General features: G+C 26.6%; 1 protein-coding gene across 3 annotated transcripts; it reads right to left on the reverse strand.

Annotated features, from left to right (window-relative positions):
* Positions 1 to 660: 660 nt before the first annotated feature.
* LOC145934807 (uncharacterized) lies at positions 661 to 7,707 on the reverse strand. Of its 3 annotated transcripts, XR_014425110.1 has the most exons (6): positions 7,335 to 7,707; positions 5,580 to 5,737; positions 5,399 to 5,510; positions 4,698 to 4,909; positions 2,084 to 2,179; positions 1,589 to 1,713 (listed from the first exon to the last, which is right to left on the reverse strand). XR_014425110.1 is itself a non-coding variant. In XM_083035570.1 (5 exons), the coding sequence occupies exons 1-5, from the start codon at positions 7,439 to 7,441 to the stop codon at positions 1,607 to 1,609; spliced, it is 693 nt and encodes a 230-aa protein (XP_082891696.1). In that variant the 5' UTR covers positions 7,442 to 7,707; the 3' UTR covers positions 661 to 1,606. The 3 variants fall into 3 exon arrangements, 2 of the variants coding, with proteins under 2 accessions (XP_082891696.1, XP_082891695.1); XM_083035570.1 differs by lacking the exon at positions 2,084 to 2,179 and having other exon boundaries at positions 661 to 1,713; positions 4,698 to 4,906; XM_083035569.1 differs by lacking the exon at positions 2,084 to 2,179 and having other exon boundaries at positions 664 to 1,713; positions 7,335 to 7,706.
* Positions 7,708 to 13,789: the final 6,082 nt, after the last annotated feature.

Below are 13,789 nucleotides of genomic sequence, written 5' to 3' on the forward strand. Positions count from 1 at the left end.
ATCAGAAGAAAAATTCGATGAAAAATAGGAAAAATGTGAAATGGTTTATTAATTTTACACGTAATCTAATAAGACGAGGAAAAATATAATTTTTCATAAAAATCAGACAAAAATAAAAAATATGCAGAGTATTTCTACACTGGCGATAAAGATTTCAATGTTACAAATTTTTTGTAACATTTTTTCAAGACGAAAATTTTAATACGAAATAATTGTCGAGGCTACAATATTTTTCAAATATTCAATTTTTGTTGAAATTTCAAGTTAGAGATAGTAATAAAATATGCGAAATATAAAATCAATAATATATAATAACTGTTTCTAAGTGCTTACTTTCTAATATCTTGTATAATCCAACAAGAAATTTAGAATATTGAACTGATTGATATCGGTAGGATGAAGGGATTATTCGTTTGCGTTATTTAAAGCATACAGTAGGAATTCAATTATATCTACAATAATTATATTACGAGTTTTATAAATTAAATTTAATAATTTCTAGAATATTTTAATACTTTTTAGACTATAACTATGATGTACCTATATAACATATGTTAAATTACATGTCATATTTATGAAAGGAAAGTAACATACGCATATATAAACACATATATAATAAATAAATAGTACAATCGGTTTTATTCATCGATAACGCTTATGCACAAGTAATATTTCATTTTTATTTTTTATTGCACTTATATAACATAACATTAACGTAACAATATTTACTGAAATCAAATCAAATATTAAGAATTTTCTAATTAAAAAAAAATATTAATTACTATTCTATTTAAATAGTTAGGAGCTAGGAGATTTTGCTCGTTTTTTGTTGCCAATCTGTTGATATATTGCGCGTATTTGCTTACTGGGTTCACATTTTTTCATTATTGATCTACATTTGAACCTCTTGATTTGTATATAAATCTTCTTTTTTATCAAGAACGTTTATTAAACAGTTAGTGACAGTCGAATCTTTTTGAAGATTACTCAGGATCGTGATTTTGATGATATACAGGATATCCGGTAATAATCGCAGGATCTCTTTGTGTAGATAAAATGGGTTAAGTCGAATAGGAAAGTCCTATATAGTTTTGCGATCTTCACAATAATTAATTAAAAATTCATTAATTAATTAATAATTAATTAAAAAAGATTGGCCAATCCGGCAATTATTATAGGCTCTGTATCAAAATTAAAGTCATTGGAGGTGAATAAACTAATAATTGACTAGAAAATTACCCTTCTGATATTCTGAATAAATTATAAGTTGAATTAAAAAAAAAATTTAATAATAATAATAATAAGGAATAATAATAATAGTAAAGAATAAAGATAGCCAAGAGTCGCGAATAGCATCGATTTTATTCCAAAGCAAATGCTATAAATTGTATACTAACTAGTTCTTTTACATGTATAGATACTGAATACAATACTCATCTCTTGTATTGCACGTGAAATTAAACGAAATCGCAGAAGAGTTTTTAACACTTTCTCTTTTTCTCTTTCTCTCTTTCTCTCTCTCTCTCTCTCTATCTTAACACGAAGGTATTTACAAAGAAAAGAAGAATTGTCGTACGATTTTTTACGAAAAGATCTTGCTGAATATTCAATTCATATTATCAGTTGTCAGCGCAAGGGTCGTCAGCACCGATCGTCGATTTGGATTCACTCCCAAATTTTCCCAATTTATCCAAGACAAGCGTGCTGTCAGATCTGCAACAATTATCGCAATAATTAACATCTTGAGAAATCATAATATAATATTATGCGATTTATAAGTTAACACGTTACGAGATTAATATATTATTATGTCCTATTTAAATTAATGTATTATATATTAATATATTTTATATATTAAATATATTTTATAATTATAGGTATTAAGATTAAAGTTATAAAGAATATAAAAAAGTATATAATAGATTTATATTATAAAATATTATATTTAATATATTAATATATTTTATATATTAAATATATTAATGTAATTAAAATATATTAATAAATAATAATATATTCAGATTGATTTTATAAACAAATGCACGTTGTAATTCTTTTTCGATAAATTTGTACAAAAACTTACATAGAGGGTTCAATCCTGAGTAACAAATGCTCGAAATTAGGCTGCGCTCTCTTATAATTCTTGAGATATTTTAAATTAAAGATGTTATAGCTAAAACTAATATCGAGAATTGTAGATAATGTCTTAGAATATACAAGTTATGTTATGTTATACAAGTTTCAGAAATAGGTGACCAAAGTTTAAGAACATATTTTATTCATCGTAAAAATGATAAAAAATCATATAAACAGTGGATGCAGATAAACGCTTTTTCTCCAAATTATAAATAACTCTTTGTTTATAATAGACGCATCGGTGCGAGACATAAATTAATGCGAAAAAAAATCATTTCCAACAATTTTCTTCTAAAGTGTTCCTATCAAAGTTTGTTGTAAATAAAAAATAATTATAATTTGTATTATAATTATATATTTTTGTAATATAATATTTGTTAATTTATAAGCACTAAATTATTGTTTATATATTTATTATAAAATATATGCATGATCGGAAGAGGGATTTTTATCCCTCTTTCTGCATCGCCACCTCGAAAAAATTTTAACATAACTCAAATTTACTTTTGATTTGAAATTAAAATTAGATTTGGATTAAATTAAATTTTTTTTAGATTGAAAAAGCAGGAAGATTCTTCCCTGCCTACGTATTAATTTAAATATGCAAATGTGCGACTTATATAGAGTTTATGTTCGATCAATCAAAATTAACTTTGAACACTCCTCTTTTATATCATCGACTTTATTCATTAATAAATTAATTTTTGTTACTAAATAATTTTTTAATAAATAATAAGCAACGGCTAAAAATTGTTTTGTTAAAAGTTATTCAGAATTATCTTACTCAAGAATGAACCCTTTATTATATATGTCAAGGTCAAGATAATTTTTGCTCCGCAAGTTTTTTGTAAAATTTATCATTTTTCGATTCAGCGATTTCACTCTGATATTTTTCTCGTCTACGCTTCTTTAGAGGGTCAGGAAAATTTAGTAAAATAAAAATCTCGAATTAAAATTTATTTTAATTACAAAGCAAAAGTGCACACACAATTAATGAGTTTGAATTGATTAATTAATTTTCCTTGAAACGTACTACTTTCTGGCTCTTCTAACTTGTTGAAATTCCAATTTGTTTGTTGAAATTCAAATTTTTAAAAGAATTACAAATCTAAACAAAATTTTTAAAATAATATTGTTCTTTTTGAAATAATTTTCTAAAAAATAATTAGCAGTAAAATATGTAGTTTTCAAGATAGCTTCTTTTACAGATGAAAACACACATTTAGTTTCCTCGTTTCATTCAATATTAAATAAAGAATCTTTTATAAATATTTATTTGTTGTGACAATGATTAATTTGCAACAAGAATTTTTATATTAATGTGAGAAATAGGATGCATTAATATTGTTAATTTAACATTAAACTTTATAAATGCAGAACAATAGTGGAATATTTTATCTTTAATTGAAAAAGATTATAGTAACTTTTTGGCATAATTTACATGTGTAATTATTCATTTGATACTATTTTGATAGTTTCTTGAAGAATTTACACAGCGCGATATTATGTGTGTGATTTTATATGTTATATGTATGCAATAGAAAAAAGTATGCTAAATCGTACTCTCTAAATATTAAAATTACAATAAAATTATTAAAGAAATGACAAAATTTTTTTTATTCATTTAAAACTATAGTTCTTTGTAAACGATATACGCTAAACATTAGCACAAATTTATCATTGCTTCATATTGTAAATTAAAAATTTTTTTAAGTGGCATTTGGTACGATTTACAATACCGGTTTGCTAAAAATTGTATCCATGAGTTTTTAAATTGTATCTCTTAAATCGTAATCTCTAACAATAAAATTAAAAAAATTGTAACAAAAATAAAATTTTATTTTCTACAAAAGTTCTTAGTCTGCAATAAAACATATCTATAAGAATGTCTCATATTTATAATTATAAATTCTCTTCAAAAATTTAACAAAAATACTTTTTGTATCAAAAATATAAATAAATATTACAAAAATATAAATAAATATTACAAAAATATAAATAAGTATTATCTCAATATAATTATAAAATTTGATAATATTTTCTTCGATTGTTCATCTAAATATAAACTAACTATGTTTAAGTAAAAAAATTAATTTAGTAAATCATACCAATATGATATAGAAAAAAGTTACGTTTTACCGAACTTTTATTGCTTTGTCAAATTTGTGAATAAAAAAATAATCTCAAAACATTTTGCAATTTTTTTCAATGCTTCCATATACAGGATTAAATAAGATGAAAAAATACTTTAATAATAAGTTTAATTTTATATCTTTCTCAATGTGATAGCTTAGGCCCGGAGTGCCGAAAATTACACGAAAATCACACAAAATAAATTTATCAATGTCACTCATCAACAGATCGCTCGAGAAGGAAAACAAATATTGTGATATTCGAGTGAGACTAACTGTGATATAACAGCGTCAAACCTTAAAATATTTTGACTCTGTTTAAGAAATACAATAGAGGCACGATTTAACGAACGGTACGATTTAGCATACTTTTTTCTACTGTTTTTTTTTTTTTTTTCAATACTTATGCAATTAAAACTGAGCATATACCGCTTGTGTTCCATTCGGCGCGCTCGCCGTTTATCTCACCCCTAAGGCACCTCTCGACGTACGTCAAAGGATCGAGTCTGGCCGCTAAGACCTCGCGCAGGAGTGCGATATACGCGATAGCCAGGCGTAAGGTATCGATTTTCGACAATCTCTTTTCGTAGGGAAACGTCGGCACATGGACCCGGAGCTCGTCGAAAGCCGAGTTGATGCTGCTAAAAATTGCAATCACACTGACAATCCGCTCGTAAAGAAACATAAAGAAAAATATAAAACCGTAAGTGTAATATATGTCGCACATTGTGAATCAATTTATTATTAATGCAAAATATTAATGTTATAAGAGAGGTAATACAAATTATATATAAAATATGACAATGTATTCACTTTATTTGAAAAATAGACAATTATATGCATGATCCAAAAATAATATAACACGAATCTAAAAATTTCTTGGAACTAGTAATAAGATAAAATTAATAAGCTATAATTACAAATTTTTATATAATAAAGCCTGCGATACATTGCCATATTTTATAATTTGTATATATACTACAAATCATAGAATTTTTAATTTTATCTTAAAATAAATAACGTTTTGCGCATATATTATTATAAATTGATTATGCACATATTCATAAATTATATATTTTAGTTAAATTGAAAGAAGATTAATTTTTTTTATTTTATAGAAAATTTCTTACCTGAGCATACGTTTTCTTTCACGAATATTAGCGGCATGTCGTTGAATTCTGTAAGGGCTACCATTTGGATAATAACCTTCTTCTACACCATTCATTTCCGTGTCATTATGATCTGAAAAAAATTTATATAATATAGTACTTAAATAATGAATTTTTATTATAATTATTTAATGTTTAATACCTGGCGTTGAAACTGGCATATGGTAGTGTAAGGGAGAATGTGTATGTGGTGATGTGTGGGTGACATGCTGCGTGGATCTTCCTGCATAAACACATGAAGGTAATTCGGCCAAATCTTCCTCAGTAATATCATTACTGGGTCCCACGAAATATTGAGTACTGCAAAATTACAATAACGTACAATTAATTTTATTAAAATAGAATATATATTTATCTTAAATTTTTATTGCAATAAAAAAAGAGTTGAGTATGTGTGTAAAATATCATATACTTTAATTTGTTAATTTGTATACTATTCAAAAATTTAAATGCGTAAAAAATTGATTAAAAAAATTGCATAGAATTTAGAGAAATTTATGTAATCATTAAAACCGACACACATGTTGTATTTATAAAATATACATATATTGTTACATTCTATTATATTTTCTGATTTAAATAATTTGTTAAAAATAAATATTATTTTATCAGAATTTATTATAATTTGGAATATTTATAAAGATATAATATATTAAAAAATGTATTAATTGAATAAGTTTTATGCACACAACAGTTAGTGAAACCGAATATTCTTTTTTATAAGATATATGGATGGATTTGTTTAGATTAATATTAACTAAAATATTATATAGCTTCAAAATTATATGACATATTTTACTCGTATCATATACACTTCAAATTCTATTATTTCTATTATTTATTTTGCTGCACTAATTCGCTTTGAAAAGTAAATTTTTTAAATATATACGACCTTTACTTTTGTTTATTATTAATATAAATGATCCATTATAATATTCTATTATTTAATTTTAAATTTATTTTTAATAATTTAGTAATTATATTTTATATTTAATAATTTAATATCTCATGTTTTTAATAATTTGTTAAATAATTTTAATAACTAGTCCAAATTATTTTCTTCATATTGTTTACTCAGCAATTGTAGCATAGTACATTTGTTTATTATCATTGCGACAAATAATGGTGCAACAAAAATTTTCTTTTTACTTCAAATAAAACTAACAATGTCTGAATGTGTGTAATTAACATTAAGTAAAGTATATAAATATATAAAGCAGTAATATATATTATATATATATATATATATATATATATATATATGGTATATATATATATATAATATTTTTAACATATTTTCCAAAAAAAATAAAAATCTTGTATTATTAAACTCTCATTAATTTTTAATTACTAAAGTGTTAGCAGAGACAGGGATGATGCACTAATGATGTTATTATTGTAAATATTCTACTTTAACTACAAATTCAACGCTTTACATTCTATATTTATTCGTGTATTATTTTTAAGTCTATATCATTAAAATTTAATTTGACCTTTATAAATTCTTTTGATTATTACAATAAAAATTATAAATTGAGAGAATATCAGAATATATCAGAATAAATTATCAGGGATATAAAATATCAAAATATAAAATATAAAATATCAAAGTTTATACTCACACTTACGCATATACAGACATATCCACACAAACACGCGCACATTCATCACATTTATGTGTACACACTTTGTTGAGATTAATTATATGAAAATCAATGTTCTTTTAATGTAATTTTATATTGCAAGATTAATTTTATATATTATATATATTATATATTATATAATTTTATATTAAATAAATATAAATAAAGATTAAAAATAAGCTTCTTTTTTAAATTTAACACTTGTCAACACGCGTCTATATAATTATCCGAAGAAAGGGGTGAAGATTTAGTACCTGGTGCATGGCACAGTGGAATCTGCGATTCTCGACGTGGTGCCGACCCGATGGCGGATCCTTTGGCTCTTATCCTCGAAATCGTACGCGGGATGATGGTTCGCCATATTACACGTCTTCACAATCTCATTCGTCGTCGGTATTCCCGCAAATTGGGAATATCACGAATCAACGAAGCAGTTTCACTGAATTATAAAATTCTATTTTTGTCAATTTTTTTCTTTCTTAGAAAATTGCAATTTTTTCACAAACGCTGCGATTCGCGCCAAATTCTTTCTTCAGGATCTTGATTTCCTCCGTCGATCGATAGTTCGAATCGGGGATATCAATACGGAGAAATACACGGATTTGGACTGCCGGTGGTGTCCCTGGGGAGGCCGCTTTATATATGAAAAGCACCCGGGCTAGCACGAGGGATGATCGATACCAACCCCTGGGCGGGTTTTCGGCCAATGGGGAGCCGGAACGTATGTTAAACGCAATTATCAAACGCGCACCGGATTGGTGGTTGGATCCTCCAGCGAGGATTTTATCGGCCGAGATGATGGAGCGCAACCCCCGTAGAAAATTTTATTCGTTCCCACCCACCATTGCTCGTCGTCACCTCGACGGTGGACGCGGGGGTGAATTTATTCGCGGGGGGAGGGAGGGGGGGGGCAATTTTTCAATTTCGCCAAACACGGATAAAATATTGCGCGAACGTTTCTTTGATTTAAAAACGATTTTCTTTGATTGTTTTTTGATCCAGAGACTCTTTTCTTTCTTATTTTTTTATCTAATATAAAAATCTACGTTATAATAGTCTTTTTCAATCTATCGAGGATCGTGAGTATCTAACAAATTGTTTAACTTGGTTTACTTAAAAACAAAACTTCCTATTAACAAATTTATTCTATGTTCTCGAATTATTTTTGCATGTAAAAGAAACTTTCTTTTTCCTTGTTCCAATTTTTTTTATTGTAGAAGGTAACTATATAAAACCACCATGGATTTTTTAAATCGATATATCCCTGTTACATGCTGCATTTTAGTTGATGTAAACTTGATTCGCTTAATTAAAACTTATCAGTTTTTTTGTGTACTTTTGTTGCTTGTTGTTTATATGCTAAAATAATTTATATCAAGATTTTTTTAAATACAAAAAATTCTCTTCTGTATTTTTCTTTGTCAAATTATATAATATAAATAATGATTAGAACGAATATATATAAATATTTTCTTTGATAAATAATATTATATTAAATTGTTCTATATACATATTTATAGACTTCTAAATCTGTATTATTTTCATTTTTTCTTCTTATTTTAGTTATTCTTTTTATCATAATATTTACAATATTTTTAATAGTATTTAGTACGTTGAGACTTTTAATCTGTCAATTTTGGAGACCACTTGTTCAGGTTTCAACTTTCATTGTTTTTATAAAGAGTCATTTGCTCAAGAAAATCTGAAATAATATATAAAAAGTATTGTATTTAATAGAAAACTATTGTAATCTAATAGAAAGAATTAGAGTATGATATTATTTAATAGAAGGAAGATCAATTAATTTTATGTAATAATTAATTCTTTTTCGCAAAATTATTATATACAGTTTATATCTTTAAATAAAATAAAGATATAATTATAAAAATAAAAATGTTATCTAAATGAAAAGTAATATTAAATAATTTTTAATAACATTTCAGGTTAATCTGTCTTGATTTATTCTTATTGAAATGTATATAATACTTGAATGTATTTTCTTTTATCTCATACAAAATCATTGCTGCATGTATGTATATTGTTTGTATATGTGCATGCGCACGCGTGAAAAGTTTATTGATTTTTTAACTTCTACTTTATTATAAAGGATTAGAGATATTTGTGATATATTTTTGATGTATGGAATATTATATACACTCATATTTTTGTATATACACACACAATATTATGTGTAAAATCTATTTTCTCTTTCTCTTTCTCTCTCTCTTTCTCTCTCAATAAATGAGGATGTTAAATAAATTATATAGTGAATATATAATAAAAAATGTGAAGCTAATAATTAATATATATTAAGATATATAATATGGTGCATATGTTAATTTATATCTTATGTTCTATCTTATATTCTATCTTGATGCATTTAAGGGGATATTATCTCAGAGCGCTTTATATAATATCTCAAATATTATTCTTATTATAAATGTAAATTTATTTTTCTTTCACACAATGAAAACTTTATTATTGTTATATCTTTTTTAATTAAAACAAACCTAAGATAATTCAACTATTTTTTCTTAAAATATTGACAATTACAATAAATTTTTATTAATTTTAATTAGAAAAACTGCGTTTAGCTATCGAAAAAAAATGTTATAGAAAATGTTAGAAAGATTTAGCACTATCTTTTTATCGAGGTCGGATTCTATACCACAAATAAACTGTACATGCATAGAGAATCAACCCTATACAAATGTTTTGTGTTAACTAAATGCGTCTGAAATCGAGCTAATATCGGCAATCTCGTGATTTACACTAGCAAAACTGTTTATTTTTACATATTATTATTATAATAATATATAAAATTATATTAGTATATTATTATCTTTTATCATGATAAATATTAATCAGAGAAATTCTCATAAAATTCTTTCCATACCATATTGTCCCACGATTTTCAGGATAAATTCTAAGAGAAAATTCTCTCATATAGGGGGTCCACACATAAGATGACATCCCGAGAATAGCTAGCCAAAATTGATCAGCGACGGCGGTGTCTCTTTTAAGGGTGCGATTATTAGCCTTCCCAATGATATGAATGGGCCAATATTCAAATGAGCCGTGTTTAGTGCACGCGCGACGAGAGAAACGCGGCGGTGCAATTATGCGAGGTGTTAATACGATCACAATGGTGGTTGTACGCCGGGGTTGTACCTATCTATACTACACGTAGAAACCGGACAAAGTTTTGTCCCCGTTGAAACGAGTTTGGAGCGAAGGAGGAAGAGAGAGAGAACGAGCTATTCGCGGTTGATCCTCGCCGAAGGCATCGAATTATTATTGGCTGACCTATACAGAGCGATATGCATATATAATTAGGCCTTCGAACCTGTGAGAACACAGTCCGGATCCTCTGAGTTTGCAACCCTTCACCGCGAGAAAGATTGATCCTTCGATAGTCAATCTGTAATTTCGATACTATCTCACGGTGGAAAAATCCATTCGGAATTAATAGGAGAATTACTTGAGAAGAGAGAGGGGAAATCGAGAGATATAGATATTACTAAAGTCATTTTAGGCGCAAACAGGAAATAGATTATCCTTTTATCATTTCTAAAAGTAAAATAAAAATATGATAAAATAAAATGTTTGGCAACATAGATCAACTATTTTCAATTCTCTTCTTTAATTTTAATGTATATAAACTTGTTGACAAATATGATCTGTAATTTCGATCTCACAGTAAAAAATTCCATTCGGAATTAATATAAGAAGGAGAGAAGAAGAGCGAGGAGAAAAATAGAGACAATAATATAGATATTAATAAAATTATTTTAGATGCAAAAAAGAAGATCATCCTTTTCTATCACTTCTAAATAAAATATTTGACGATAGAAGTGACAAATAAATTAACTATTTTCAATTCTTTTCTTTAATTTTAACGTAACATAAACTTGTTAACAACGAGATTGCTTTCAAACACCTTTTATATTGTTTATAAATTTTGAAAAAATTTAAATTAGGTCTACAAACATTGAAGATGTATTGAATTCTAATGAAATATTTTTTCCTCGTATATTTCGCCAAATTATTTGCCTCATATATGTAACAAACCAGATGTAATTCGAGTGTGTATCGTTTCATTCGCGCAATTGATCCACAATTACTTGGGAGCGTGCCGTTTCGAGTATAGCACCATGACAAATTTCAAGTGAGCTTTGTATCCTCACACAAACCATTATTTATCTCAATTTGTCGCGTCTGTTTAAGGGAGAGCTTCGAGATTCGCTGCGAATATCTCTTTCTCTTTTTTTTTCTCTCTTTCTCTGCGCTATTTTTCTCCCTTCATAACATTCGCACGCAATATATTGTACGCAATATCGATTTGATGCAAATCGCAATGTAATTTTTTGATATAAATTTTTGTCAAATCAAACTTATATAAAATACTAATAAGTGCATATGTTTTCATATTTATATATATATATTAAACTTTACTTTATTGTTTTTATATATATATTTTTTTAATGTAATCTATTATTTACATTTTACTGAATATATGTTTTATATTTACAAAATACTTGTATAAATTATAATAAATGTTTTTATATTTATATCAAATGTGCTGAATGAGCTTTTAAAAGATTATAACGAAAGAAAGCTGTAAATATCTGAGCATTTTCATTTTTCAAAAGATTTTATCTTTAAATTGATAAAATGTTTCACAAATGAAAGAAGTAACGCGATAGTCTTCGTATTTCTTATTTTTACCGTAAACTCGTCAAACAACAGCATTAATCGAATGATTTTTATTTAATAATTTCTCTAATGATTCAGGACTTTTCCACATTTTTCATTTAGAAATAGCGCTAATATGTAATTCGTGAAGGCAAATTATGATACATCCTGTATATAATAAAACCTATACTTTTTTTAATTATATAAAATAATATAGTTATATTTTTTCTTCAATAATATACATAATACTATATCATAGTAGCATAAATCGCGAAAAAATAAATATATATATAATTTATTTAGCTTTATAATATATTGCAAAGATATTAATATGAAAAAATTATATTTTTTAATAAATTTTATTAAATTTACAGACTATTTAATCATGTATTTTTATATAAATTTATTTATTCGATGATAGCAGAGAGTCGAAAATACACAATAGCGCGAAATCAAGTAAATTAGTAAATTAATAAAAATAAATTATAATTAATGATAAAACATTACGATTTACTTATTTATTATTTGACAATAAGTGCATATCACGAGGAACAGAAATCTCTAAGTCGTCGAAGCATAAATCACGAAAAAATAATTATAATATATTATAATTTATTTAGCTTTACAATAAAGATATTAATTTAAAAAAAATTTCTTTTAATAATTTTTTATTAAATTTATAAACTATTTAATCGTGTATTTTTATATAAATTTATTTATTCGATGATAGCAGAGAGTCGAAAATACACGATAGAGCGAAATCAAGTAAATTAATAAATTAATAAAAATAAATTATAATCAATGATAAAACATTCCGATTTACCTATTAATTATTCGACAATAATCGCGAGGAACAGAAATCCCTAAGTCGTCGAAAATCGTATAGATGTTGGAGTCAAATCCACTTCCGATTGGATTTCCTTAAACGGAGAAGTCCCGCTGGAGAGATCGTCGATATCCGAGCAAACATTTAATTCGCGATTACATTATTTTCGAGGGGCGAGGACCGGCCGATTACCCCTTGTCAGCACCAGTGCATCCCCCTTGGCGCACACATACACATATATGCATGCATGTCCACCGAACAGTTCTGAACGCGCTCGAATCACTCCGACCCCCCCGGAATAATAGAGATTTCACGCCGCGGGGCCCACTTTGGTTCTCACAGTAGGGGTCTCCAACTGTCGAACGGCTTCCTGTTGTCCGACAGTTCAATCTACACTCTCGCTTGTGGCGAGACATTTAATTCGCCGGCTCGCGAGAGCGCGTGCCTCTAAGTATCTGTTTATAGTCTCTGGGGATCAATTTGTTTGCGAAATTATTTATTGGTCAAACGGGTAGACAAGAGAGAGAGCGGCGCCTCATGCCGCGAATCTGTTTGATCTGCGATTCGAAACGCGGTTTGGGAAAAATAAACACTACGTTTTATACATCGAGATTCTATGTTTTTAGCCCTTATTGAATCGCCATGTCGATTTCTCGAGAGAGAATCGCGGTCTTCGAAAAATCAGGGTATTCTGAATCTAGATACTACGTAAGTACAAGAAAAAGGTTGATTAATTACAAAAAAAGTATTGGCAAGAATTAATTTTACGAATAAAATCTTAGAAATCGAAAATTGGCTTTATTCCTTCTTATTGAAACTTTTTTTCTATTTTGTTTAGTAAAAATAAATAAATAAATTATAATAAAATGTAAGGAATTAATGTTGCACAATATTGTGCAAATTTTTAATTTTTTTATTTCTTTGAATTAATTTTGAAATTATTAAAATCTCTCTCTTTCTCTCTCACTCTGAATGTCTCCTTTATTTCTTTTATTTTTTACAAAAAAAGAGAGCTCAAATAAATGCTATTGCATATTTAGCATTTAGTTAGATTGTTAAATAATGGCATACTATATTATATAGTCTTTTCAAAAAATATCTATAATTTGATTCTTAGAAATTAAATATTTAATTTCATCGAAATATATTCCTTTTAAGTTTATTGAAATTCCATTGAAATAAAACTTA

Source organism: Prenolepis imparis, unplaced genomic scaffold (assembly GCF_030444845.1).
Source record: "Prenolepis imparis isolate NDT839.2.m4 unplaced genomic scaffold, iyPreImpa1.0 SCAF_4, whole genome shotgun sequence".
In the NCBI taxonomy this organism is placed as follows: Eukaryota; Metazoa; Arthropoda; class Insecta; order Hymenoptera; family Formicidae; genus Prenolepis; species Prenolepis imparis.

Coding starts and splice junctions, on each gene's coding strand:
- LOC145934807 (XM_083035569.1), bottom strand. CDS start 7,441: ATGGCGAACCATCATCCCGCGTACGATTTCGAGGATAAGAGCCAAAGG. Junction 5,511..5,579: donor TATGCCAGTTTCAACGCCAG/GTATTAAACATT, acceptor AATTTTTTTCAG/ATCATAATGACACGGAAATG. Junction 4,910..5,398: donor GAAAGAAAACGTATGCTCAG/GTAAGAAATTTT, acceptor TGCAATTTTTAG/CAGCATCAACTCGGCTTTCG.